Genomic DNA, 26,642 nt, shown 5'->3' on the forward strand with positions numbered 1-26,642 from the left:
AGTGACGTTTTTCTTATTTGTGAATGCGAACAAACGTAAGACGAGTTTTAAATATATCCGCATGGAATTCCCAGACAATACTCTGCCTAAAATATTGATTTAGTGGCGTTAGTTAGATAACCTGGGTTACAGACACGCTAATCTGCTAATTAGCTAGTTAGCCAAAACGAAATTCGGACGCGTTCGGCGTATCTTCGGGAATATAAACTGTACTGTTTGCTTTATGGCTTGTTGCTTGTAAAGATGAGCTAAATGCAATCTAAATGGAGTAATGTTAAAGCAGCAGCGGCGGCGCTTTTCGGCGGTCATCATCTAATCCCGCTGCGTTAAGAGGCTCAGTGTTTAAACACCTGCTGGACGCAATGGACGCAGGAGGCATTTCTGATCTGGACCTGGACAAATATGACGCTGATGAGCAGGTCAAGATCATCTGCCTCGGAGACAGCGCTGTGGGCAAATCCAAGTATGTTTAATGTCTCGCTGCTCTCTTTGACAGACAAGCCGTTTGTTTGTTTTCTAAAGGCTTTGATCGTTTCTTTTCAGGCTTATGGAGAGATTCCTAATGGATGGATAGTATCCTTTGACGTTGTCAGTAAGAACTGTATGATTCATCTATTTGCATGCAAGTGTATGGCTCATTCTGAGAGTTGTCAGGTCCTTAATGAAGCGTGTCAGTCGTCCTCAGCAGCTTTCCACATACGCTCTGACTCTCTACAAATACACCACCACAATCAATGGACAAACTGTCCTGGTTGGTAAGTTTGGCATGAAAAAATGGCTCATTTTAGTGGGTGATAATGTAACAGCTGAATGTACTGCATTGTTTGTTTTTAAGGAATCAAGAAGATTAAAGAATGCCAGGTGTTTTAGTTTAGTTCTCATGTTAGCGGAGTTGTCATGCCTACAATGACATTAAAGGACGAGTCCACTTTCAGAACAAGAAGGTACAGATGATGTACTCACACCCTTGTCATCCAAGATGTTCATGTCTTTCTTTCTTCAGTCGTAAAGAAATTATGTTTTTTGAGGAAAACATTTCAGCATTTTTGTCCATATAGTGGACTTCTATGGTGCCCCGAGTTTGAACTTTCCAAATGCAGTTTAAATGTGGCTTCAAACAATCACAAATGCGGTTGTAAACGATCACAGCCGAAGGGTCTTATCTATACTTTAATTTATATACTTTTTAATGTCAAATGCTCATCTTGTCTCGCTCTTCCCGACCTCTGTTTTGTTCCTGTTCATGACAGTTAGGGTATGTCGAAAAACTCCCATCTCATGTTCTCCCTCACCTTCAAAATTGTCCTATATCGCTGTTTTACCTTTTTTGTTAAGGGTGTTTGATCTTCTTCTCATGTTTACTTTGCACAGACTGGGTCAGAACTTCTGCAGCAATGTAGGATGATTTTGAAATGATTTTTGAAGTTGAGGGAGAAAATACGATCAGAGTTTTTCGAACTTACCCTAACTGTCTTGAGCCAGAATACACAGAATTCAGGGAGAGCAAGACAAGATGAGCATTTGAGATTAAAAAGTATTTAAATTGTGTTTTTTTTTAAATGAAAATAACTGATCGTTTCATTAGATAAGACCCTTCTTCCTCAGCTGGGATCGTTTACAACTGCATTTGGGATCTTTGAAGCTGCATTTAAACTGCATTTTGGAAGTTCAAACTTGGGGCACCATATCAGTCCATTATATGGAGAAAAAATCCTGAATTGTGTTCCTTAAAAAACACAATTTCTTTACGACTGAAGAAAGAAAGACATGAACATCTTGGATGACAAGGGGGTGAGGACATTATCTGTAAATTGTTGTTCTGGAAGTGGATTTCTCATTTAAAGTTTGTGTATCTAACCTGCACTTGTTGATCTGCATTACAGATTTCTGGGATACTGCAGGGCAGGAACGTTTTCGAAGCATGCACCCATCGTACTACCATAAAGCTCATGCTTGTATAATGGTAAGAGACAAACCATACACACAAACCATACATTTTATTTTATTTTTTTAGCATTTTATACACTACCAGTCAAAAGTTTGTGAACAGCAAGGTTTTTAATGTTTTTTTAAGTCTGTTGTGCTCACCAAGCCTGCATTTATTTGATCCAAAGTACAGCAAAAACAGTTACATTTTGAAATATTTTTACTATTTAAAATAACCGTTTTCTATTTGAATATATTTTCAAATGTAATTTATTCCTGAGATTTCAAAGCTGAATTTTTAGCATCGTTACTCCAGTCACATGATCCTTCAGAAATCATTCTAATTATCTATTTTGCTGCTGAAAAAACATTTATTATTATTATTATTATTATGTAGAAAACAACTAAGTAGATTTTTTTTTTATAGGTTTCTTTAATAGAAAGTTCAGAAGAACAGCATTTATCTGAAATAGAAATCATTTGTAACATTATAAATGTCTTTATCATCACTTTTGAACTGTTTAAAGCATCCTTGCTAAATAAAAGTATTTATTTCTATAATTTCTTTCCCCAACTAAAATTTAGAAAATTATTTCAGATAAATGCTGATCTTTGGATCTTTCTATTCATAAAAATCATTAATTCATTAAAAAAATGAAATTTGAATAAGGGAAAATTAAATCTTGGTGCAGTTATTTTATTTTATATTTAAACACAGAAAGTACATTTATTTTAAAGGTTTGGGACGAATATTTTTTATAGACTGTAGATCTCAAAAAGCTTTCAGACTTAATTCAGTTACTTTTGCCAGGTGTTTGATGTCCAGAGGAAAATCACATATAAGAACCTCCCAAATTGGTACAAAGAACTGCGGGAGTACCGGCCAGAGATTCCCTGTCTGGTGGTTGCTAACAAGATAGATGGTAAATATGGCTTGTGAGATTACAGAAAAGAGCATTATTAGCCAGTGCTTTGCATGCCTCTTATCTTTTGTTCTTTTATGTGTCCTGCTTTTCAAAAGCTGACATGAAGGTCACGCAGAAGAGTTTCAACTTCGCTAAGAAACAAGGTCTGCCCTTCTACTTTGTATCTGCTGCTGATGGGACCAATGTAGTCAAGGTAAGGATGGAAAGCAGAGCATGCTACACAGATGGACAGGGATTCAGCATTCAGTAAAAAGCAGCTATAGCTTTTGAATTTTAAAAATAGATTGTTGTCGGATGCCGTGTGGATTAAAGGGAACCCCTGGTATTAATATAACGTAGATGTAAAAGTTTCTTACTGAAATATGTAGTAGAAAACCAATTAAAGATTTACATTATTAAAAAAAAAAACACATAGTTTTATACATATTTTGGACTATGGGGGCACCATTATTTTGATGACGTGAAATGGTTGCACTCGGTGAACTACTGGTGCTACCTGTTGCTATTTTTTACCGCAACACAATGGAAGTCTTAAGTCTTAAACCAAATGCCGTATCATTGATTTTCCCTAGTCTAAATGCCCTCGAATATCAAGTGAAATTCCTTCAGTGGCAGCGGTGTCACTACAAGCGCCGACATGTTTACATCCTGCCAGGATGGTATCTAGCGTTTCTTGTCTCTGCCGTTTGTAAACTCTTTCGGTAGCTGTGGTCTATTAAAAGCTTCGAAGGCCCCTGATGCCTTCGAAGCTTTTAATGGTGAAGCTTTTAAAGTGAAAAGAACAAAGATGTGGATCTTCAGGAACTTTTATTCATCCACAGGCATCTTCCCATTGTTTCTCCTTTTCGCTAGGAAAGCAGTGAAGACTTACATCATGCTTCTTGTTGCCCTTCGACTGAAAATTACAAGCAAAAGCCACACAATGTGGCATTGTATCAGTATTTTATTTTCTGAGTTGTGTTGCAGAAAAAATATTAACAGGTAGCAGCAGTAGCTCACTGAGTGCAACAATTTCACGTCATAGGAATAATAGCCAATATAAAATAATGCGGATTTTTTAAATAACATGAATCTTTCATTGTTTTTCTACTACATATTTAGGTAAGAGACAACATTTACATTACATTAAGCCATAAAAGTCTTAGTACAGTCTCCAGTGTTTGTTGTGATCAATTTGGTTTTTATCATGTGAATGATTAACTCTTTATTTTTTTCATTTTGCTGTTTTTTTTTTCAAATGTTCTCCTCTGACATTCTCAGTTAAGGCGTATTACTGTTGAATTTTTTTGGGATTATTTCCCTTAATTTCCATACGTAAGTCAGTTTTTTTTTTTTTTTTTTTTTTTTTCTCCCTTTACATTGTCAGTTTTGTCATCGCATATGAGCAAGTTTAAATATATTCCAGTTCTTTTTTATTGTATGAAAGTAAACGGCAAGATGATCGGCCTGGAGGCTAGGAAGACATTTTTTTTTCCAGGAATTAATAAAATATATGTTTTAATGTTCAAAGAACTGTGTGAAGTTCTAATGTTCTGTAACTGTTCCACAGGTGTTTAAAGATGCCATTCAGATGGCTCTGTCCTACAAGAAGAACTCCAACGACTTTATGGATGAAGTCATGAGGGAGCTAGAGGTGTGTGTGTGTTTGAAGGTTGACGCTTACGCTTCATGGTGCAGTTTGTGATTGATTTTATTCATGCTATTTTGCAGAACTTTGATTTGGAGAGTAAAGAAGAATCATCTGATAAAGACGAAGAGACGCAAGAAGGAAAACCGGACTCTGCATGATCAAGTCACATTCTCCATCCTCGTTCTCTTTCTCCGCTGCTCCTGCACTTGTACTGATGAGTTCCTCAGATCATGGCTGTCCTCCCACCATCCTGAGCAGCAGAACTCTACCTCACACCACTCAGTGTGTCTGTTTTTGAAATAAATTATGATTCTGTGAATGTACAGCTAGAATCAATGCACTCTGAACTTAGAACTTTGATACAAGTTGTGCAGCATGCAGATTTGGTAACAACAATTTTAGCACTCTAAAGAGACTCTGTCTGGAATGTGAAGCTTTGTGCCGAATGTAACATTACATTTTTAAGATATAGTTTTTTACAGCAATTGCACATTTCAAGTAACAAATTGTGATGCTCAGTAGTATCAATAAACTATTTGATATTTGTACAAGGGTAGTTGATTATACTGAAAGATTGAAATAATTATACATACGGTTTTCAAATATTAATGTTCCCAGTTATATTCATGTAAATTCTTATTTGCCAACTGAACAGATTTTTATATTAAAGGGATTTCTTGCAAGCACATCTGAGTGCAAGATAAGACTCTCCAGGAATGCATGAGAAGACAGCCATGATGTAAACTCTGTGTAGCAGGTGAATGTGTGTTTGTGAAAACCAGAGCAAAGAAACAGCAGTAGCTGCTCTGGACGATCACTGACAATTACAAACTGCCAGGTTACAGTTTAGGCTGTGAAACACTGTTGACTTCTGTCTTAATATTATAAACTCGATAATGTGCAGCTTTCAATTTTTGACCCACTCAGTGAACATCTCAAAGAGGGTCAAATAGAGATGCAGGTCAACGGTGAAGCATTCATGTGCCACATCCACATGCAGCTGTTTGATGATCTGTCCTGTGAAACTGAGGGAGGTTTAGGAGTGAATCTCATGAAATGTCAAAGACATGCTTGTCGTGTTACAACTAAATCAAAACACATCATCCCTCCCATTTTTTTTTATTATTACTGATTGTAAATTATTTCAATTTTAAAATATTTGTTCATCATAGTACTTCTATAATGAATATAATTTATGCTGATTTAAAATGTCAAAAATTGTGTTTGGACAAATGTTTGTCATACGTAATCATGTGAATGCAAAAATTGTCAAAAGTAATCATGCTAAAAATAGACACATTTAGGCAGTTTTCTTATGCAAGAACATATATTTGGATTAAACTATGACTCAGATATTCCTTTGTGAGGTTCCCCTTTAGAGACCAGCATTATTATTGTAAAACATATATTCTATTGCACAAACTGTGAAGGTTTTTTTTTTTTTAGATTATTGCTTTTGGGGTGTTTTGTGATGTTTTGCACAAGTGCTTTATATATCGAACATGCATCCATGTTGGTGAATTCAAATAGAACCAGCTTTGTACTACACATGAATGTGCATATCTGAACTGGATACAACTTGTAGTATGTCATTACAAAAAAAAAATCTTATTTCTGGTGTTTTTTAATGTTATGTACATGTACTCATTTGTTCTGTGAGCAGAATGTGGTTCATATTAAAGAAATATAAACAAGCGAGATCTTACATATGGCATTATTCCGAAATAATTATAAGCACTTTCCACAAATGGAGAATAATTAAATTCATCTAGCTTCTAACAGAAAATTGCATGATTTCATGCATGACAAATCAACCCATCCAACACTCTTCTTGAACTTACCACAAAATTACTGTAGTGTAAAACTATCTTCTTGTAAAAAACAAAACAAGAAACCGAATATACATTCAACATAAAATCTTCAAAATCAAATATTTTTAAAATCAGCATTAGAGCTCAAACTAAAGAAACTGAGTGAAATCTGCATCCCTGTCAGTCATTCTGTTTTGTTTTAATGATATACATTTAATTTTTTTTTACATTTAATGTTTATGATAGTGACGGGAGAAGCGAACCTTTTTGAAGCTTCGAATCAATTGAACCAAAAAATGATTCACTGTTTCGAAGCGCTCGAAACAGTGCTAATGACGCCTGCTGATCAAACCGTGTAAATGCAACAAAAACAGTCCAAAATGTGCATAAAAACAGCTTTCACAAGCTCAATGCAAATGTTTTATTGAAAATATAACGCATTAGTTGCAATTAAAAGCACCTAATATCATTAGATATGAAATGTATAATAACTAACCTATTTTTTTTCGCAGGGCTTGTTGTGTTTGTTTTATGGAGAGCTTGTCTAAAACGGTCCAATACGAGACTATGAACTACTACCCTTCCTTTTATTTATCTCATTAAAATGTATACAAATTGATAAAACTGATCCGAGATCAGATGATTCAGTAGTTTCCAATGAACTCGCAAGGTTCACGGGTTCAGAGATCTCCCGCCAAGGACAAATTTAAACTGAAATTTAAAATTTAAACCAAAATTCGAAACGTTTCGAAACAGAAGCCTCCTTTGGAATCACGTGACTTTGGGCGTTTGATACGCGCTCAAAACCACTGTTTCGAATTAAAAATGATTCGCAAAGTTTCAAAGCTTCACGAAGCAGTGTTTTGAAAGCACCATTCACTAATTGATGATTTTATATATAACGTTCATTAAATCTATAAAACTAAATACTATCCACCTGTTTTTTTCCGCAAGAACAAACATTTGTAAATTTTATGGGACCAGGTTTCCGGTCTAATCCGGGTCAAGCTATTTTTAGCTATACAAAACAGCTCATTTTGCTGCTTGATATTGTAAATTGGCATGTCTTCCCATGTTATTTTAATATATTATCTTATGAACACACTGGTTTATAGTGCAAACTGTTTTACCGTTTACTGCTCATTTCCGTGTTGAAGAATAAGCAGTTTTATTTTTTGAAGTTTAAGCACTCTTTACTCAGTTAAAAAATTGAGACTTTTTCAGAGTTTCAAGCCTTGTTTTGCACCTCTTTGTGGAAAGTGCTTCTCTCTAAGTAGTACCCGAGTGAAATAACCCCCCATCATCAACCCACCAGAAAACAATGCTCATTAAAGCAGTATATACTGCATTTCTTGCCATTTTTATTGTGCTTTTGTTGGTCAGAAAACAAGATGGACAACCCTATAGAACATACTGTAGTCATGTAAATGATGTGTTTTATTTCATGTTTCGTCCTGCCATTGGTCGAGTAAAATTACAAAGAAATCAATTGCAATTTTCATTCTGGTTAAATATGCAAAACCCCTGATGTCTGCGCTACATTGGGAGAGAGTAAAGGGCAAAGGTCAGGGAGAGCGTCCACCGAATGTGCAAGTCAGTCACTAATTGACTTACTCGAATTCAAGCCAAACAGAACAGACTGTTAAATCCAGACATGAAACTCAATGAATCAGGCCACATATGGAAATCACTGAAATGTATATAACCTCCTATATCTGGGGGAACAAAAAGAGAGCAAAAAGAAAATAGGACATGTGTGTAGTCTCAAGATTTCCAGGAGGTGGCACCATAGTGCTGGTTCAAACAGCATTTAGTTCCTACAAACCTCAAAGAAAAGCTAAAAACGATAATTACTTTTTGGCACATTTGTTCATTTTTCTTCATGTCCTTTCATCTCCTGCTAGAACAACTATAATGTAATGTACACGACATAAAATCAATATTATGAAAGATGAAAGTGATGTGTACAGAAAGAAAAAAATCACAGCTCAGAAGATGAAAACTGGTACATATGGCTCAGAAATGCAGTTCCATGTGTCCAGAGTGGGACGACAGTCACAAAAACATTCGCACGCTTGCTTTTGTTCTTCTGGATGAGATGAACGAAGGAACGTGATTTCCAACAAAATAGGTCATCTCTAAATTGAAAATTGAGCATTTCTGTACGATTTTATGTAAAAAAACAAACAAGTGGATTTAACAAATCTAATATGGAGTGAATCTGTGGGTATTTTTCCAGGGCTCATCTGCATTGGAGGACATATACAGTAAGTAATTCACAGTTATCTTGGGGTCCGACTCCAAACGGCCCCTCAACACCTTCATTCAAGCCCTTGTAGAGTCAGACTGACTGACGCTTTAACGCAGAGCGGCTGCTTTAGGAGGGGAGGTCAGGATCTGTCAAAGAGCTAAATAATAACTAGTCTTCATCTAGGATGAGAGAATAAACTTCTGTTGGAGTAAACGCCATATTTACACAACAGAATTGAGCCCGTAAGGTGATAAAAGTACAGTCTGTTCAATCTTGTATTGTTTTAAGGTCAGAGGTTTAATTTTTAAAACCCATATTTTATGCTGGAAGTTTGTATATATTAAAAGCCACTCTTTAATTCATTTGAAAGAATGAAGCATCATATTTATGCTTACTAAAGCTGCATTTTAGGATCAAAACATGCAATAAAAACATTTGTTTTATTACAAATTGAAATAACTTTATTCTATTTGAATATATTTGAATATTTTAATTATAATACTTTTAATATATTTTTGAATACTGACCCCAAAAAAGTTTGAGGAAGAAAGAAATACTGACCCCCTAAATTTTGAGGAAGAAAAAAATACTGACCCCCAAAATTTTGTGGAAAAAATTACTGACCCCCAAAATTTTGAGGGGGAAAAAAAATTATTGACCCCCAAAATTTTGAGGAAGAAAAAAAAAAAACTGACCCCCAAAATTTTGAGGAAGAAAAAAAAAAATTACTGACCTCTAAAATTTTGAGGGGAAAAAATTACGGACCCTAAAAATTTTGAGGAAGAAAACAAAAAGGAAAACAAAGATGACCCTCAAAATTTTGAGAAAAAAAAATTACTGACCCCCAAAATTTTGATGGACAAAAATTACTGACCCCCAAATCTTTGAGGAAAAAAACTTCCTGATCACCAAAATTTTGATGGACAAAAATTACTGACCTCTAAAATTGAGAAAAAAATGGACAGACCTCCTTCTGTACACTATAATGCTGTAATGCCTAAAATCAAATTTCTGAATCCCTAGTAAATTCATGTTTAGAATGTCACTCCCATATTTAACTGTGTACAGAACAGAATTAGAAAGAAGAGTGACATCTGTATTTACCTGCAGTGTGAACAGGCTGTACTTTAATCCCTCACAGCTTCTTTTTTCATTTGTCAAGATAAATATGGCATCTACTCAACAGAAGGGGTTTTTCCTACACAGTGTTACTGGCGTGTTCATCTGATGATGCACTGAGAAATCTCGTCATCCTTGGCTGATTGCGTGCGGCCTGATTTCAGATGCAAGAGAAGAGATGACCGATGGTGAAGCGTTAACTCTTTCTGCTGTCACAGTCTAAGACGCACACACACACACACACACACACACACACACATTAGGTATTAAAAACAGGACTGATGGTACACAGAAGAGAAATGAGCGTCTGTGTCTGCATGTCCCAGGCTTGATTTCTATATGCAAACAGGTCATAAATGCATCTGTTGAGCCCTAATGGAGGGTTGAACGGGACAGGTGGGAATGAATGGCTTGAAATGCTAGCACCTTGTTTTGTGCAAATCACCCCCGAAACTCCATACAAAGAGTAAAATCTTCACCTTTTTTGACAGGTGGTTAACTATGCATATATGCCAAACATTCATATATAGATCTATATATTTTTTGATTTTTAAAAATTTATATGAAAACTATCGTATATACATTGCTCGTGATTGATATAAAAAGCAAATATTTTCGTCATTTGTCCATATATACAGCTGCAGGATCTCTGGGCGTCTTTTTCACTGATTGTTTTTTCGTTAAATCTTTTATCCTCAGCTTATCTTTTAGCTAATTGTCATTCTAAAATTCATTCTAAATGAGTTCATAAAAAGTCTTCTAAGCATCATATTTCACAAGCTACAAAATCCACCTATGAGGAGAGAAAACGAAAATTAAATAAATTAAATATAAAAAAAAAGGCCAAAACAAATAAGCCAAATGCTTGAGTGCTTACAGCAGGTTATAACATATAAGCCATACGTTGGAAACGTTTACAATTATAGATTCTGTCTTCTGGTTTCTTAATGAGATGTCGAACACCAGTCGTTTCCATCCAGATGAGCTGCAATGTTCCAGATGTTGCTCGTCCCACAGTGGCTCTGTCACGCACACCTCGCACACGTTTGTTCGCACACTTGTTTGCACGCACACTTATTGCAGAGTTTCTTATTCAGAATTTCTTATTACCAGATTGAGAAGACATATTCGGATTAAATTTGGATAAGAAACCGGTGTGGCTGTGTGCATGAAAGTGTGTAACCGTAAAGGATAAAACAGACAAAAGCGGTGTGTGCGAAGGGCTCAAACATGAACACACCGTTACAGCCCACTGTGGGATGTTCAATTAAAGATGGAAGACCAGGTTCTGTAAAACCGTAACAAAGAAAAGCAAAAAAACGGGGCGGTACAATGCAAATCGAACGAACCAGTCAACCGTCATTCCGTATGGTGATGTAACGTTTCATGCTACAGTCCATCATAAAAGGATAACCATCAAAAATCATTTCCAAGAGTGTTTTTTTGTCTTTATATATATAATATCATATATAAGTTTTATATTTATGACAAAAATGTTATATTCATATATCTATATACTTTTTTCTGTCAAATATATATGTATATAATTGGTAAAAATGGGTAAATTATTGGTGGAATAAATCATCTAGGGAGAGAGACAGGTGTGCAAGTTTAGCACGGGTCCGTCCTGTTGTTTGCTGTCTCCCTCCATTTTCAAAGCTATTTAAATACATTGAGATATTCTATCTAATGTCATACTTCCTTTGGAGACCCAAAGGTAAGAGTCTGATTATGAAAAAGCCACTAGTGTTGGTTAAACATTCTCCGAGTGTAGTACGTCCCTCAGCCAGAAGGGGGCAGGCGGCAGACAGAGAGGATCCGGCCACGCCCACTCTGCTCATCCACTCCTAAAAAAATACTCTGAAAGGCAACTGAACTTCCTTTTCTCAACAGCATCCCTCCTTTTTCTGAACGAATGACATGGCGGTAAGAAGCAGAGAGTAAAGCAGAAAAAACTGGAGTTGCGATTAAGGGACTAGTGGGTGTTTATCATGCTAATGAAACTGAAGAATCGATTACGAGATGTTTTGAATAGGCTTTGTTCAGACAGACAGCAAAAAAATCTGCTTTTGTAGTCTGGATAGCAAAAAGCACATTTTTGAACCACATTACTCTAGGTGGTTTGAAATCAGATTAAAGTGCAGTGTGAACTGTCGAAATCTCATTCGGGATAAAAATATGTGACCCTGGATCACAAAACCAGTCACAAGAGTCAATTTCTTTACATTGAGATGTATACACCATCTGAAAGTTAAATAAATGAGCTTTCCATTGGTGTATGATTTGTTAGGACAGGACAACATTTGGCCGAGATTCAACAATTTGAAAATCTGGAATCTGAAAAAAAAATAAATAAATAAACCCGAGCTACTTACGACTAGTTTTGTGGTCCAGGATCACATATAGCAAACTATACACTAAATGAACTGAATCAGCATTCAATGCATCTTGAGTTCAGCGTCGTGGCAAGAAGCCATGATACAGTTGTGGACAAACCAGATATAGTCCTAAAAATCAGATTGGCAAAACAACAAAGTGTGAACAAAGCCTGTTCGATCACTAAATTCACAGCCCCTCCCAAACACACAGCACCCATGTGATTGGCTGCTGGCAGTTGTGTGGGAGGGGCTTAGGATAGTGCTACAAAAACAGCATGGAGTCAACACCCACGATACAAATTATGGATTTAAGAAATAGTGAGATTATTTAAAACTGAAGTGTGTAATTTCTGTGGCAATTGGAAATTGCTAAAATAATGAATGAGTTTAAATTGTTTCCCAATCTGGCATTGGTTGGACAAACATGGCCAATGTTGGTGTGTCGGATTGGTTGGTATGCTCAAATAAACAGAGCAATGTTTTCAGAATATTAAATTGCATTTCTAGAGAAAAAGATTCAAAAAGCTGTCACTGAGGTGGTATCCTTTTAAAAGGTAAACCTTTGCGCGTTATTTATAGGGTTGCAAAGTGGCAGAAAATTTCGGTGAACTTTCCAAAAATTTCCTCCTCTTTGCGACCCCATTTATTTACTCCTAAGGGTGCATAAGAGTACCTTAAAAGTAGGGGTGTCAAATACTGCTCCTGGGTTTAACTCTAGTTTCAGTTAAACATATCTGAAACAGCTGTTGAAACTGCTGAGAGCTGAAGTCCAGGAAACTGGTCATCCAAGGAGCAAAATTAAACACCCCTACTGTACATATTAGTACCAAAACGTACCTTTATTAGGGATGTGCCCGAATCCGAATACCGTATCTGGAACGGAAATGACGTGTACTACAGAACCCCTAAAAGAAATAAATACGAGATACGAGAAAAAATTATATTTGAATGCTTTTGCTAATTATATTGATGGGTAATTATACTGTACATAAATTGCAGGCATCAGGGAGTCACCATTAATATGCGGAACAATGAAATCACTTTTGAATGTGCACTTGCTTTTTACTTATTCACTTTAGAGATTTGTGATTCGTGAGTGCTGTCAGGACGCTTCATCAGTCGGCCATACTGGCGGTACTGAATGTAAACAATGCCACTAAACCAAACAAAGTCAGGTAGGTGAAATATTAGGCTAATATCTTAATTAATACTGCTTGTACGTATCTTTACCACATATTAACTTTAGTTTGTCAAAATATTGTGCCTTTTTCTGTTTACCAAGTTCTTCTCTATATGATTTAGGAGCTTCCACATGTTTTTTCCGTGGTTTAAACAGCATAAATTAGCAGAACAACTTATTCAGTAAGACATTAAACAAGCAATCCATGCTGTTGTTTACATCCGAGTATCTCCAATATGGCTGCACATTCGGGTAACTGACCAAATCGTGACGTAAGTGCAAACCCTTCTATATTATGGAGCCATTTGCCATCGTCCTATCAGTCATCTCTCCTCACTCTGTTTATGTGGTAAGTGAAATTGTATGTACTGTAGCAAGTGGTTAACCATGTCCCTTTGTGGCTTTGTTTTCCATGCCTTTCTGAATACAGATTCACTATTCGGGCACATCCCTACCTATCAGTACCTATTAGTCTTTGAGCAACAAAGTGTGTGGAAGAGGATAAGTATTTTAACACTGAAATGACACACTTCAGATTTAAAGCACTGCAGGAAAAATTACAAGACAAGCAAATTAAATAAGAAAGTAAAAAAAAATGATGTTGAGACTAGCTACAGGTAGAGGGAGGCGCGTGGTCAACTCTCCAGCAGCTGTTTAAGGGCGCGCTCAATGTTCATGCGATGACCGACGCGCGTCACGCCCAGCTCAGCGAAGTCCTCCTTGGTCAGAGCAGGCAGATGGGAGCCCTCGATCTCATGCTCTTGGAATCGCTCGCGGTGTTCAGACAGGTTAATGCTGGCCAGCCAGTCGCCAACGTCGTACTTGTTCCACAGGTGTAGGGGCTTCTGGTGGAACGGCCGTAGTGTGAGCAGGGGGGAGGGCATGCCCGGGGAGGGGGCGGGCGAGGGAGAACGACTCCGCGCGCTGGAGCTCCTCATGACGAAACGCACTTCTTTCGGTTCGTGAGGGAGACTGAGGCTAGACGACTTAAGGATGGTGGGGGGTGTGATGGGAGAAGTGGCCAGACCGAAGCCTCGGATGGGTCCCAGAGGATCAGAGCGGTCCGGGGAACCGGGACTGGGTGTCCGCCGGGTCACTGGGTAGCGGCTGCCTGGTCTGATGGTGTAGGTGGTGCCGTAGCCTCTTTGAGAGATAGTATGGAGCTCCCCCAAACTGCTGAAGAGTCTGAATGTAGGGAACAAAGGAAAAAAAAGGGGCAGAGAGGATGAAAGTCAACTTTATTTAGTGAGAAACAGCAGACTCAGTGGCAGTGAAAGCATCAGCTATGTTAGGACTCTACGCTCTGAGTTAGACGTGGTTAGTGAAGTGCTTAATTAATGCATTTAGCCATAATAGTAGAAGTGCAAAAGTGTTACAGACCCGCGGAGATTAGATAGAGAGAGAATATATCATACCATCAAGGAGGATCTTGGAGATTATTGTTCAGTCATACAACTAAAATTTAAAGTGTTTTTCCTTAGTCAATATGACATTAAAATTCACCTATTTACACTGCAAAATGACTTCTTAATGAGTTTTATTGCCTTTTTTTGAATTATTTCCAGTGAAAATATCTGAACATTCCATAAATTTACTTGTGAAGCAAACCACATATTAATTTTTAAAGTGTTTAAAATTTAAAATTTTACTTTGCATTTTAAATATAGTCAAAATGTAAATATTTTAAATATAAAATCCTCTTTAAATTTTAATTATTTAAAATTTAGTTTTCACCTTAGTCAACATGACACCAAAATCCACCCTATTTATACTAAAAATGACTTCTTAATGAGTTTTAATGCCTTTTTATAACTAATTTTCCAGTGAAAACATCTAAAAAACCCTACATTTACTTGTGAAGCAAACCACATATAGTATTAAGTCTTATTTTCATGCATTGTATCTTGAATGCAAGTGCATTTTCTCTAACTGCACTAGCAGATAATTTTTTTTTTGTATAAACAAGGTAAAAACAGTAAAACTACTGGTAACAATTCAAAATAATTGTTTCATTTGTTAACATTAGTTTACATCTATTAGCGTCTAAGGTATTTATGCATGCTAATTTTAACTTTCACTACTACAATATTAAAAAGTTGTATCTGTTAATATTATTTAATGGACTCATGCTAACTTTACACTAATTTTACCTACCATTAACAAAAATTAATAAATACTGTAACAAATGTATTGCTCATTGTTAATGTTAGTTAATGCATTAACCAGTTTTAACTAATGGGACCTTATTGTAGAGTGTTACCAAAATATCCATTGCTGTAAGACATTATGATGTGTTGCTTCTCAAGTAAATTTTTCTTGCTTCATGGGTTTCTATATATTTTAAGAAGAAAATTAGACAAAAAAGCTCAATTTAAAATAAATAATTTAAGATTATGTATTTTTAAATGCAATTTAGTTAATAGGAAACTAACTAAATGCAAAGCAACTGACCAGATGCAAATCCGTATTAATTTTTAATTTCAGCTTTTGACACAAAATTCATTAATTTATTAAGTTTGTCGAGATTGTTTTAAAAACAAACTTTTTTTTAGTTCTGCACACTACAACTATAACTATGCAAGGAAAAACTCGCTCTCCACTTAAAACCTGCCTCTGTGGCCAATGAAGCGAAGATCAGATGTAATTACTTAGTTAACAATCAATGGTAATGACTGGAGTGTTACGTGAGTTTGAATCTAAATGAAATGTAAAACATGGACAGATTTACACAGATTATATGAGCACTACGGCAGAACACTAAAAGCACAATCAAACATGCAACATATGAGAAATAACAGAAGACAGATGTGTAGACATGCATAACATCTCAACCTTCAAATAATTTAATGTATTATTATTATTATTTTTTGAATATATAACAATATAGGGTTCAGAATTTGAGATTTCCACGCGACTATCACCCCGGGTGAAGAGGGCAGAACTTATTTAGTAATATAGGTGCAAGCTCTGATCACTACCCATATAAAAAATCTGGATGAAAACTAATGCCCTATACTTAAACTGATCAAATCCTTTTGCCTTTGTAACTTGTTGATTGAGAAGAATTAAGGAGCAAATGAAAAACATGGAAAAGCTGGGGTTGAGAGAGGCCTGGCCAAATTAGCATAAGATGGGTCAGGGTGAATGATGATCAGGGCTTGACTCAGAGATGTGGAAACAGAAAAAAAGAGAGATGAGATGATTCATGCGCACTTACACAGGTGCCCGGCTCTTCTGGGCTTAGCCTCAGATTCAGCTCTAGACAGAGCAGCGTAGCATGCAAAGAGAGAGAGTGAGAGAAAGAGGGAGAGAGGGAGATGGAGAAAAAGAGAGAGAAACAGAGAGAGAGAGTGAGGGGCAATGGGAGAGAGAGAGCGGTCGGTTAGCATCAGTCCATGACAGAACAAAAACAAACACCACACACTTCACATCCTCAACAATGTCAATCGAATGCAAACCAAATGCGTAGCGACACAGACCAGAGCGCAGCTAGCCCCAGACGCCAGCTTTCAACACGTGCACATATAGAAATGATGATGTGAAATTAAATACAGCATTTCCTTCAATACATCCTCGGTCTGGGGTAAGGTGCCGTTCTGGTCAAACAAAACAAAAATTAAGCAAAACGAACAAATACGCATGAAAAATAAACAATGCATAAAACTACATGTGCAACAATTTTTCTAAGACGAAGCCGGAGCTCACTGTGTTAGCATGATTAATGGATGAAAGAGTCACAAAACTACAGAAATGAAATGCGTAGCAAGCTTAGACAGCATGTTTGAATGGAGAGAATGAAAAAGAACAACTACACAGACATAGAGAGATAGAGAGATATTATGATGACACTCTGATGATTATGTTGGTTGAGAAATGACAGCTGGTATAATTTATTTAAATACAATCCAGTTTTAAAAGAACTTTATTGAGGGTTGGACAAATATGGATTTTAAGTAACATTCCTCAAAAATACAGATAAACATGGGTTAAACACATTCATTTCACATGATGTTGCAAGAAAAAAAAACATCAGTCACACATGGATCCACATACATACTGCTAGCACAGTGCCATAGAAAAGCAGGCCGCAGGGAAAAAGCTCACTGTGTTAAAAGTGACAGCATTTGGAAGGTGAAAGGTCGAAGCTTGAGATGATGCATGCCCTCAGGCCATCTGTTACCTTGTGAACACCCAAATGGCAAGAGAGAGGCTTAAACAAGTGCTTTGAGGTTAAAATTAATTAATAAATTTGTGTCAGTGTAGTCACCCTGCTGCATGTCATCAACAATGTTTTTTCGAGTTGCATGATTTACACCGAAACGATGACCAAAACAGATGCACTGAGAATATGTGACAATACTGTCAAGGGACAGATGTTTTGGTTGATTTGCCAGGGTGGACAAGGAAACACAGAACCTGCTGAAGTGATTAATAAACCCAGAACAATCAGCAAAAGTGATTGAGTATGGGATTAGTGGATGTTAAAGAATATAAAATAAAAGGAATGACGTTTGATTTACCCTAGTGGCTAAAAGCTAAGCTTTACTGTCTTCCATGTCCTTGTCACATCTGTTGGGATATAAAGGACTTCAGCTTTATTTAAGGATATAAGCAAATAGTACAAAGCTGGTGCTTAAAAAAAAAAAAAAAATCAAGAAATTTTATATGAAACATTTTTATTCTAATTAATTATTTTAACTCAGACCGTCCCTGGTTATGTGTATTGGTGTATCTACAGAAAAGTCTACCGTGGTGGCCAACGTTATTATAACACTAGTATTTTCCCCAGCTAAAAATGGTTTTAAGTTAGTTATTTCTATCTTTTGCTGTAGTGTGTCAGAAGGTCTTATTGAAAAGTCTGTAACATACTTTGGTTAAAATTTCTCGGTGGTAGTGTAAAAAACATCCTTTTACCTTGTCAAAATCAGCTCTGCATATAGCAACCTGTGTTGTTGCATGTCCCTTTAAATACTAATGAGCTCTGCTCACCCCACCCCTCTCTTCTGTGGGGTGACAAGCCGTGCACTGAGAGACTTCAGAGACTGCATTTAGCCGCAAAACTTGCTAACTAGTACGTTATTAGGCTAGGCGATTTGCAAAGATTAATAAAAAACCCTTATACTCAATTCTGCTGTAGGTGAAGCTGGATCACAAATGATTTGCGTGAACATAGACGCATTTATGTAGATCGGGAGGTGCATTCCCTTCAAAAACGAAAGTACCATTAATCCTATGTGTCTTCAGCGGCCCAGTTGTCGGGAGCAAATGATGACTGTAATGTTAATTTTTTTACATCCAGCAATAGAACACCTCGATTGCTTAGGAGACTTCACATGCACCGGAGTCGACACAATGGCGGACTCTTCACAGCTCACTTGGGGCGGGTCTAAGGTAAGACGGCAATGACAATCAACTATCGTGAGCGCGGCCATGGCCTGTGTGACGTATATCTGGCCAGAGTCTGAGAATGGCTTGATTTAAGAAAGGGTAATGATTTAGGTGGATTAAAAAAAGCACTGGGTGGATTTTTGTCATTATAGGGTGGTTGTGTAAACACTGCCAACACACATTAATGTTCAAACAACATGTGAATTTATTGTGATTTAATTTAGTTAATAGAGGATAATTGATAAAGAAAATCTATTTATGGCAGCATCCTCATTTGACAGCATTTTTACACAAGTGCCTAAAACTTTTAACAGTACTGTAGCTTTACAGGCAAGTTTATTGAAACATCTTGGATTTAGTCTGTCTCAGTTTGTTCTTCATGTCATTCCAGACTGGATGATAATGAGATCAGATCTCTGTGTGGAGCACTGGCTGTTGTCAGACTTCTTGTGCAAACAAAAATTTCACTGGATTATTACAATTAATGGCAAAATGAATGTTTGGAAATGTAAACTGATATTTCCTACTGACACGACAGCAAAATGTAGAACTGAAACCATTTTTAAGATGGTGAAAATACTAGTGTTCTAACCATTTTGGTCACCACTGTATCCACCTTATTTTTCCCATAAGAGTGGGTGCAGCCATTTGTAAATTTTTTGTGTCTAGCTTCCAGTCTCATCCACTTCCAGCTATTTTTAGCTGGACAAAAAAATTGCTGCTTGATATTGCAAATTGGTGTGTATTACCATATTATTTTAATGTATTATCTTTATTATGAACACACTTGTTTGTAGGGCAAACTGTTTTACCATTTACTGCACTTTGATACTCTTCTTGTTACTTCCCTATGATGGATTATGAACCGGATGTCTAACACATTACCAGAACAGCTTACATTGAAAAATAAGGTGGATAGTATTCTAACTATTGTCTACGGGTTATATGGTAGAGCTGTGAGATTAGCCTGAGGCTGTTCTACGTTACTTACCAGTGGTCGTCCAATGCCGAGATAGTTCTGGGGCTCCAAATGTCTCAATGAAGAAAGCATGTTAAACGTTAACACTTAATGCTTCTAAACGAGTAAAAAATTTTAAGGTTCTGGATTAGCTTTCTTTTAAGTGAAGTTAAAGACGATTTTAAATCTTGTGAAACTCTGGACAGACAGGTTATGTGATTTTCATGAGGATGTTGTTTATGTTCTTTTTATTTCATTTTAACCAAAGGTTTTGATTAAACATGCCATTTAACTAACAGAAAACGTGCATTTGCAGTATAAACTCTGTTTTCATGGAAGTTTAAATCAGTTGCAAAGTTGATTTGCATTTGGTCATCTCCGGGATTCACGCCTTACCTTGCACCGACCACGGGTGATTTCCTTCCGGGGTCGAGTGAAGCTCCAAGCGGCTCCTCCGAGTGAGCGTGTGTCCTTGTTCAGCTGCTGCAGCCGGGAGCTGAGCTCGCTGATCACAGTGGGCTTGCCTTCCTCTGCCCCCGAAAGCGGACGGGGTTCCACGGGGTCCCCCCCACAACTTGGAGCGTCTCTGGAAGAGGTAGCGGGGTCTGGCCGGGCCTGAGGCTCCCGCAGCAGCAGCCAGCGCAGCCGCGTGCTGCTGTGAGAGCAGTTCGCTATCGGATGACTGCTTAAGCAGGGGGTCCCTGAACGTCACCGGGCCCTTGCTGAGCTGGGACTTGAGCTTTGGCTTTGGAGGCACTGGCGGCTTATCAAGAATGAACGTCTGGCCATCTGCGTGGGTGGTGTAGGTGTCCGTGGGCTCGCCGCTTTCCGAGGACAGTGTGGACATACTAGAGACGGTGGAGATGGTGCTCGTGGTCTCCAGGTGGTGATCGCTGGAGCTACGAGTGTCTACCTCTTCCACCCCGGAGTCAGCAGCAGACTCTGGGCCTAGGTGGGACTCAGATGGCTTCCCTGAGGCTGCTTGCGGGCCACTGCTAGTGGGGACCTGTGCTGCTGCGGCGACCGCTGCTGGAGGGGCAGGGGGCGGGGGTGGAGCTGAAGGGGTTGTCTGCGCCAACGTAGGAGCAGGAGGTACTGCAGTTTCGGGTGTCTTTCCAAGAAGGCCATTGGCAAATTCGTCTGGTGGAGGAACCACACCGATTTTGCGGAGCTCCTCACGCGTCTCCTCGTCGCTGGAGGAGAGCATGGCGGGTGGCAATGTGACCGTGTAGGGTTCAACGTCCTCCTCAGAGCTACCCTGCACCAGGGTTTTATCTGAGGACGGGCTGGGAGGTGGCTGGGAAGTTGGAGCTGTGGCTGGAGGTGGGGTGGATCTCGAAGGAGCTTCGGGACCGGGAGACTTAGCGCGTTTGATTTCGGCCAACATGGGTTTCGGGCTCTCCGACAACGTCCCCTTGGGAGAGGGGACAGTGTGCTCTGGGCTGGGCCCCACTGCCTCCCCATTACTCGTTGCATGAACCATGATAAGCCCAGCAGTTTTCTGCTGGGAAGTGTCCATGATGCTGATGATCATACTCTTCTTGTCCTCAATTTTCCTTTCCTCCTTCGATTCTGTCCTTGTTTCTAACTCTTTCCTGGTGGATATGGGACTTCCCCACTGAATCTTGCTGGTGGGGGCAGAGGTCTCGTAAAGTCTTTTCGTTGCAGGGGAAAAGGGAGGCGAGGCAAAGTCCCCCTCACCCTCTGACCGCTCAGCCTCTTTGGTCTGGGTCTCCATATACAGAACCCCTCCAGCAGCTTCGTGTTTAGTTCTGGGCTCAGGGCTGCTTGAAGGGGACTGACTCTGGGAGGTTAATGCCCGTTCCCTTGCGGCCAGCGCAAGTGCCAATGGAGAGTTGGGGTCCAGGGGCTTGCCCGTCAGTGGGTGAATGAAGGTGGTGCCCCCAGGAGAGGGACGCAACGCCAAGGCGGGAGGAGGCAACTGTCCGAGTTCACGTGTAAGCATTCTTTCATCAACAGAACGGGATGGTGTGAGCGAGGGGGCCTCTGGGGGTGGTGCCGAACTGCCCTCCATCGTGCCCACTGATAGGAAGACTGTGGATTTCCGCCTCTCCTCCAGACGACGTTCCCGGTCTTTCACAGCGTCGGCGATGGCGGCAGCGAAAGGTCCCTTTCCTTGCAACAGCCCCTCAGCCTGAGCTTGACTGCGTTCCTGCAGCAGCTGCTGTTGCTGCTGATAGAAATCAGCCCTGCTGGTATGGTGGGCAGCTAGGCGCCCAGAGGGAGAGTGCTCTCTCGCATGGATAGATGCCAGTGCTAGCGATGCTCTCTCCTGGGCATCTTCCACCTGCAGTTGCTTTACAAGCGGGCTCTTCCTCCGCTGCGGCTTGCTCGGAGGCGGCGTGAACAGGCCCACGCTGAACTGGCCCACATTGGCGTAGGGGTTATCGATGACTCGACCTTTCCGCTTGATCCTTTCGGGCGGAGTTGAAACAGGACCTGGCCTGGGGATGTCAGTAGGCTCCACGGGAAGGTGGGAGGAGTCCTGCAGGATGATCATGGAACGAGCTTTCTTTTGCCGGTCCATGTGGGAGGCATGGCGAGGAGGCTCAAACATCTCAGCAGACATCGTCTGTGGCAAAGCGTGCAGTCTTGGTTCAGAGCCTGGTTTAAAACTGGAGCGGCTAGGGTCGTGAAGGCGGCCAGGGGGAGGGGGTGGGCAGAACGAAGGAGGGGGTCCGGTATCTAGATAGTAAAGCGATGGGGGAGGTGGGGGAGCCGTTTGAGGAGGTGGAGGGATGCTATGGCTGTCTCTCAGGGTGTCCGTCATGGAGGAGCTCCGCGGAAACCTGTGCTCCGCTGCCAGGGCAGACAGTCGATCCTCTTCTGTTGCTCCTGCATGGACAGACAGATAGATCTATAAAAATTTACTTTGGATTTGGCTGTGCTTTGATGATGCACAAGTGTGCAATAGTTTACAGATTTGATCTTTGCTCTTTCCTTTAACAACTCCTTGTGTTCTTGGCATTCCAAATGTTACTTTGTGTCTGCATTTAAATACATTCAGATTTTATGATCAAAGGGGGATCAAAGAAACAAGAACAAAGCCAAGCACTTTACTGCTATTTCAAATTGAGGAGCTTAATTGAGGAGTGTATGCAAAAGATTCCTGAAGGATTACCAAAAGACTTTGTTCTAGCCATGCTTTTCGGCAGCTGCATGTGGGCTTTTTCCAACGCTGGGTGTAGAGCACCATGGAGAGCAAGTCCTTGCCGCTCAAAAAGAGACTGCACAAAGAAAACATTTATGTTTAAAAGGGTCAAGCAAGAATATTTTGGCACATTTTCAACAAAGTGTTCCTACTGGCTACTGTTGCGTAAAAAGCTCCATCCCTGCTGAAAGGATCAGCATAGATTCTGGTATACAACAAAACCATGCTGGTACATTAGACCTCCATCAAACCTGCATAAAGCAAGTTTCTGTTCATATTGCTAAAATAGTGCACTTTCTGATCATTTGAGCGTGTGCTCACATACTGTATCTTACACTGATTTCTGCTGGTGTAATTCGGCGACTGGTAGGACGTTGCTTCACCGTGGCTGCTCTGTAGTCTGCTTCCACCTTTGGCCTCAGAACTGTCTCCTGAGAGGCCAAAATCTCATCTAGCCTTTCTGTTAAGAACACAAATATAAAACCATATCCATTATAAACGCCCACACAAATAGTGCTCATCAGGTTGTAATATGGATCTCATTTGTGCACATGATTTGAAATTAAAAAAGGCAAAATAAATATGAAATGGAAATGTTAATGACATTATTTTTGACAAAAGGTGCAGTATGACAAGCTCGGGTTCCAACCCATAGACCTGCCTGGCTGTTATGCTGTCTACTTGAGCAGTGACATACACAGGATACATTCATATGTTCTTCTAAAGTTTATCAAGGTAGTGCAGGTTGACAAAGAAAAACAATTAAAAAAACAACACAGATGGAGGCAAGAATGCATCCTGTGTGAATAGTCCCCAAGGCAGCGTCCTAACTGAAATAGAACCTCATAAGTGACTCATTTGGAACACTCCAAGTGCAAATAGAATTCCTTTTGTGTAGCACATGAGAGGTGAAACTCACAATGGATTTCCAGTTTGGCATTAGCACGTTGCTACGTTAAGAGTCTTAAATCCGAATAAGCTTGAAAAATACATAGCACAGAAAGACTGAATAAAACATATTCGTTTTTAAAAATTTGAATAATTTAATCAATATGTTTAATTTATAATAGTCATTTTATTATTTAAGTCTTTTCAAAACATTCTGAAACATCCAAAGTATTTTATAAGAGAGCATAATTTTACTGCCTTTGAGATACGAATGCCTAAAAATACTGTTTAGGTAGGCAGCTCACTAGGTTTTGGAACAGAGCTAAATAAATCATATTCCAGCATGAGCAAGGTGAAGATGGTTACATACACATGCTTCTGTGATTTCATTGGCTTCTAAAAACCTCAACTCACCTCCTCTTCTCCTCCTTGCAGAGGCTGAGCATGAAATAAATGTACAGAACACTTCTCCATTAAAGTCTCACAGCAGCAAATGTCTGTCGATATGTGTTTCAGTGTGTGAACACGAGTGCGAATGTGTGTAACAAACTCAGTAAACTCAAAGCACAGATTGGGTGAGAGAGGAAAAGACAGCTGATGTTTTGAACAGCCCAAATGGCTGCAGGAGGGAGATGACACAGTTAATAAATAAACAAGAAAGAGCAACAGAGAGAGAGACAGATAGATGTTGCATCCAAGTGTGTGTGTTAGGGGAATAGGATGTGTAAAACTATCTATTATCCTAATTGACTATTTCATCTGAATGACTGTCTGACTAGTTGGAGGAAACACTGTTGCACAAAAATGTCAATCTACATAGGCTTAAAAAAAGTGCACACTGAATCCAAAGAAGTGCACTTGATCACCAATGGATCCTCTGCAGTGAATGGGTGCCATCAGAATGATAAAAGCATTACATAAGTAATCCACACGATTTCAATTCCTCAATTAATGTTTTATGAAGTGAAAAGCTGCAGGTTTGTAAGAAACAAATCCATCATTAAGTCATTTTAACTTTAAACCAATGCTTCCAGCTAAAATACAAGTCCATAATCCATAAAAACACTAATATAGAAAAATAGATTCAGGAGCATGTTAAATGTCTAGTAATTTTCCTTTTTTGAAAAATCTAGTAATAAAGTAAAATTTCATTAAATTAAATGATAAAAAAACTGATTCAGGATGTTAAATGTCCAGTGATTTTCCTTGGTGAAAAATCCAGAAATAAAATAAAATAAAATGAAGTAAAAGTTTTTGAAAAAGCATCTTCCAAATGCATGAAAAATAAGTGTAGTTAAAGCATTCTGCACTTGATAGACTCACTGTGTAACATATATAAATTACATTTATGCAGAATTATTAAGCTGTGGATCATATAAGATACAAACTTTGTTAATAATACTCTTAAAAATTATCTTAATTTAAAATCAAATCATATATATATATATATAAACAGATTTAGGAGCATGTTTAATGTCTAGTCGTTTTCCCCTAACACATGCACACATACTTGAATGCAACATCTATCTGTCTCTCTCTGTGTTGCTATTTTAGATCCTCTGCAGTGAATGGGTGCCGTCAGAATGAGAGTCCAAACAGCTGATAAAAACATCACAAAAGTAATTCACACAACTCCAATCCCTCAATTAATGTCTTATGAAATGAAAAGCTACAGGTTTGTAAGGAACAAATCCAGAGTAAGCAGAGTTCTGTTTGGACTCTCATTATGGCGGCACCCATTCACTGCAAGTGATCTATTGGTGAGCAAGTGATGCAATGCTACATTTCTCCAAATCTGTTCTGATGAAGAAATAAACTCTATATCACGGCCCTGCCCTGAGGGTGCGTACATTTCAGCAAATTGGGAAAAATTGTTAGAAAAATGATACAACCTCACAACATAGCATGTGTTTGTTTAAGGGCGTCTTACCTAGTTCTTCGAGCTCAGCTGTCATGCTTTTGGACCTCAGGGTGAGGGTGGTGCTGGGCGCTCTTTTTGGAGGTGGGGGCGCTGTGGAAGAAAGGCAAGGAGTAGATGAGAAGATAGGATGGCGTGGCGAGGGGCCTTCGCGGCTGCTGCCCATCGGCAGCTGCCAGCGCTTTTTCACCATCTTCATCCGAAGATCTTTGTACCACACTGCCGCACCACGATTAAACGCTCTCCTTCCGCCTTTCTTTTTCTGACATGCAACATAGAATCATACAACTATCAGACATCTCCTGTGTGACTGGACGACCAGAAACCAACTTGCGTCCTTGGTGGCCCTCCGACGGTAGAAAGAAATACTCGTCTCCCAAAACCCTTCATATCACATTCAGCCTCTCACAACCCAATCCCTTTATCTCTCAGAAACGAAACCTGCTGCTTTGTCCAAAGCATGCTATAAACTCCCAAGCAGCGATATGAGAAGCACCAAGAAAACGATCAGAGCTCCAGAAGATTAGACACTTCTGTTGTCTCAGTAACATCGGCGTAAAACTCCTCACTCCTTCAGCTAACAACCTTGCAGACCGGAGTGGAGATGGAGAAAGAGAGAGAGAGAGAGAGAGAGAGAGAGAGAGAGAGAGAGAGAGACGAGGAGAGAAATACCAAGGCTCTAATGCAATACTTACTTCAAACATGCATTGTAGTAACCATGGCAACTCTGGCAGGAGCAGGGCCTGGGTTTGTGCATTTCAACTGTGAGAATCTGTGTGTGTGAGTGAGTTTGTATGTGTGTGTGGGAGGATATAGCCACAAAACTAACAACAGACACTCTATTATTACTTCATCAGTAGTGTGTAAGTGTGTGATAGTTTGCATAGCCCAGAGTTATGCAATAACCCTGCAATAACTTTCCAGGTGACCGTGATTTGGCCAAGTTAGAACAACATTCTTATCGACAATCAGATTTTAGGGTAAGGATCTGTCTTTGGGGTATAAACATCTCATCGCTTCCCTTTGATTGCCGGGCTAGTTCATTTCTGTTGCATGCTGCAAAGCATGCTGCTAGCAGCACCAAGGTCATGGATTCG

General features: G+C 39.1%; 2 protein-coding genes across 2 annotated transcripts in view; one reads left to right on the plus strand and one right to left on the minus strand.

Annotated features, from left to right (window-relative positions):
• The first annotated feature begins 38 nt into the window (after window positions 1-38).
• On the plus strand, window positions 39-6,177 carry rabl2 (RAB, member of RAS oncogene family-like 2). The gene is made up of 8 exons (XM_051135672.1): window positions 39-463; window positions 544-573; window positions 676-755; window positions 1,884-1,963; window positions 2,738-2,849; window positions 2,948-3,045; window positions 4,402-4,485; window positions 4,563-6,177. The coding sequence occupies exons 1-8, from the start codon at window positions 363-365 to the stop codon at window positions 4,638-4,640; spliced, it is 663 nt and encodes a 220-aa protein (XP_050991629.1). The 5' UTR covers window positions 39-362; the 3' UTR covers window positions 4,641-6,177.
• Window positions 6,178-12,852: 6,675 nt separating this feature from the next.
• Window positions 12,853-26,642, minus strand: part of shank3a (SH3 and multiple ankyrin repeat domains 3a) — a 290,274-nt gene continuing 276,484 nt past the window's right edge. The window contains 8 exon segments of the mRNA XM_051134506.1: window positions 12,853-14,406; window positions 19,964-20,020; window positions 20,022-20,134; window positions 20,136-22,423; window positions 22,710-22,815; window positions 23,075-23,199; window positions 24,042-24,065; window positions 25,558-25,638. Coding sequence (XP_050990463.1) covers window positions 13,857-14,406; window positions 19,964-20,020; window positions 20,022-20,134; window positions 20,136-22,423; window positions 22,710-22,815; window positions 23,075-23,199; window positions 24,042-24,065; window positions 25,558-25,638 — 3,344 coding nt within the window. The 3' untranslated portion in view covers window positions 12,853-13,856.

Source organism: Labeo rohita, chromosome 18 (genome assembly GCF_022985175.1).
Source record: "Labeo rohita strain BAU-BD-2019 chromosome 18, IGBB_LRoh.1.0, whole genome shotgun sequence".
In the NCBI taxonomy this organism is placed as follows: domain Eukaryota; kingdom Metazoa; phylum Chordata; class Actinopteri; order Cypriniformes; family Cyprinidae; genus Labeo; species Labeo rohita.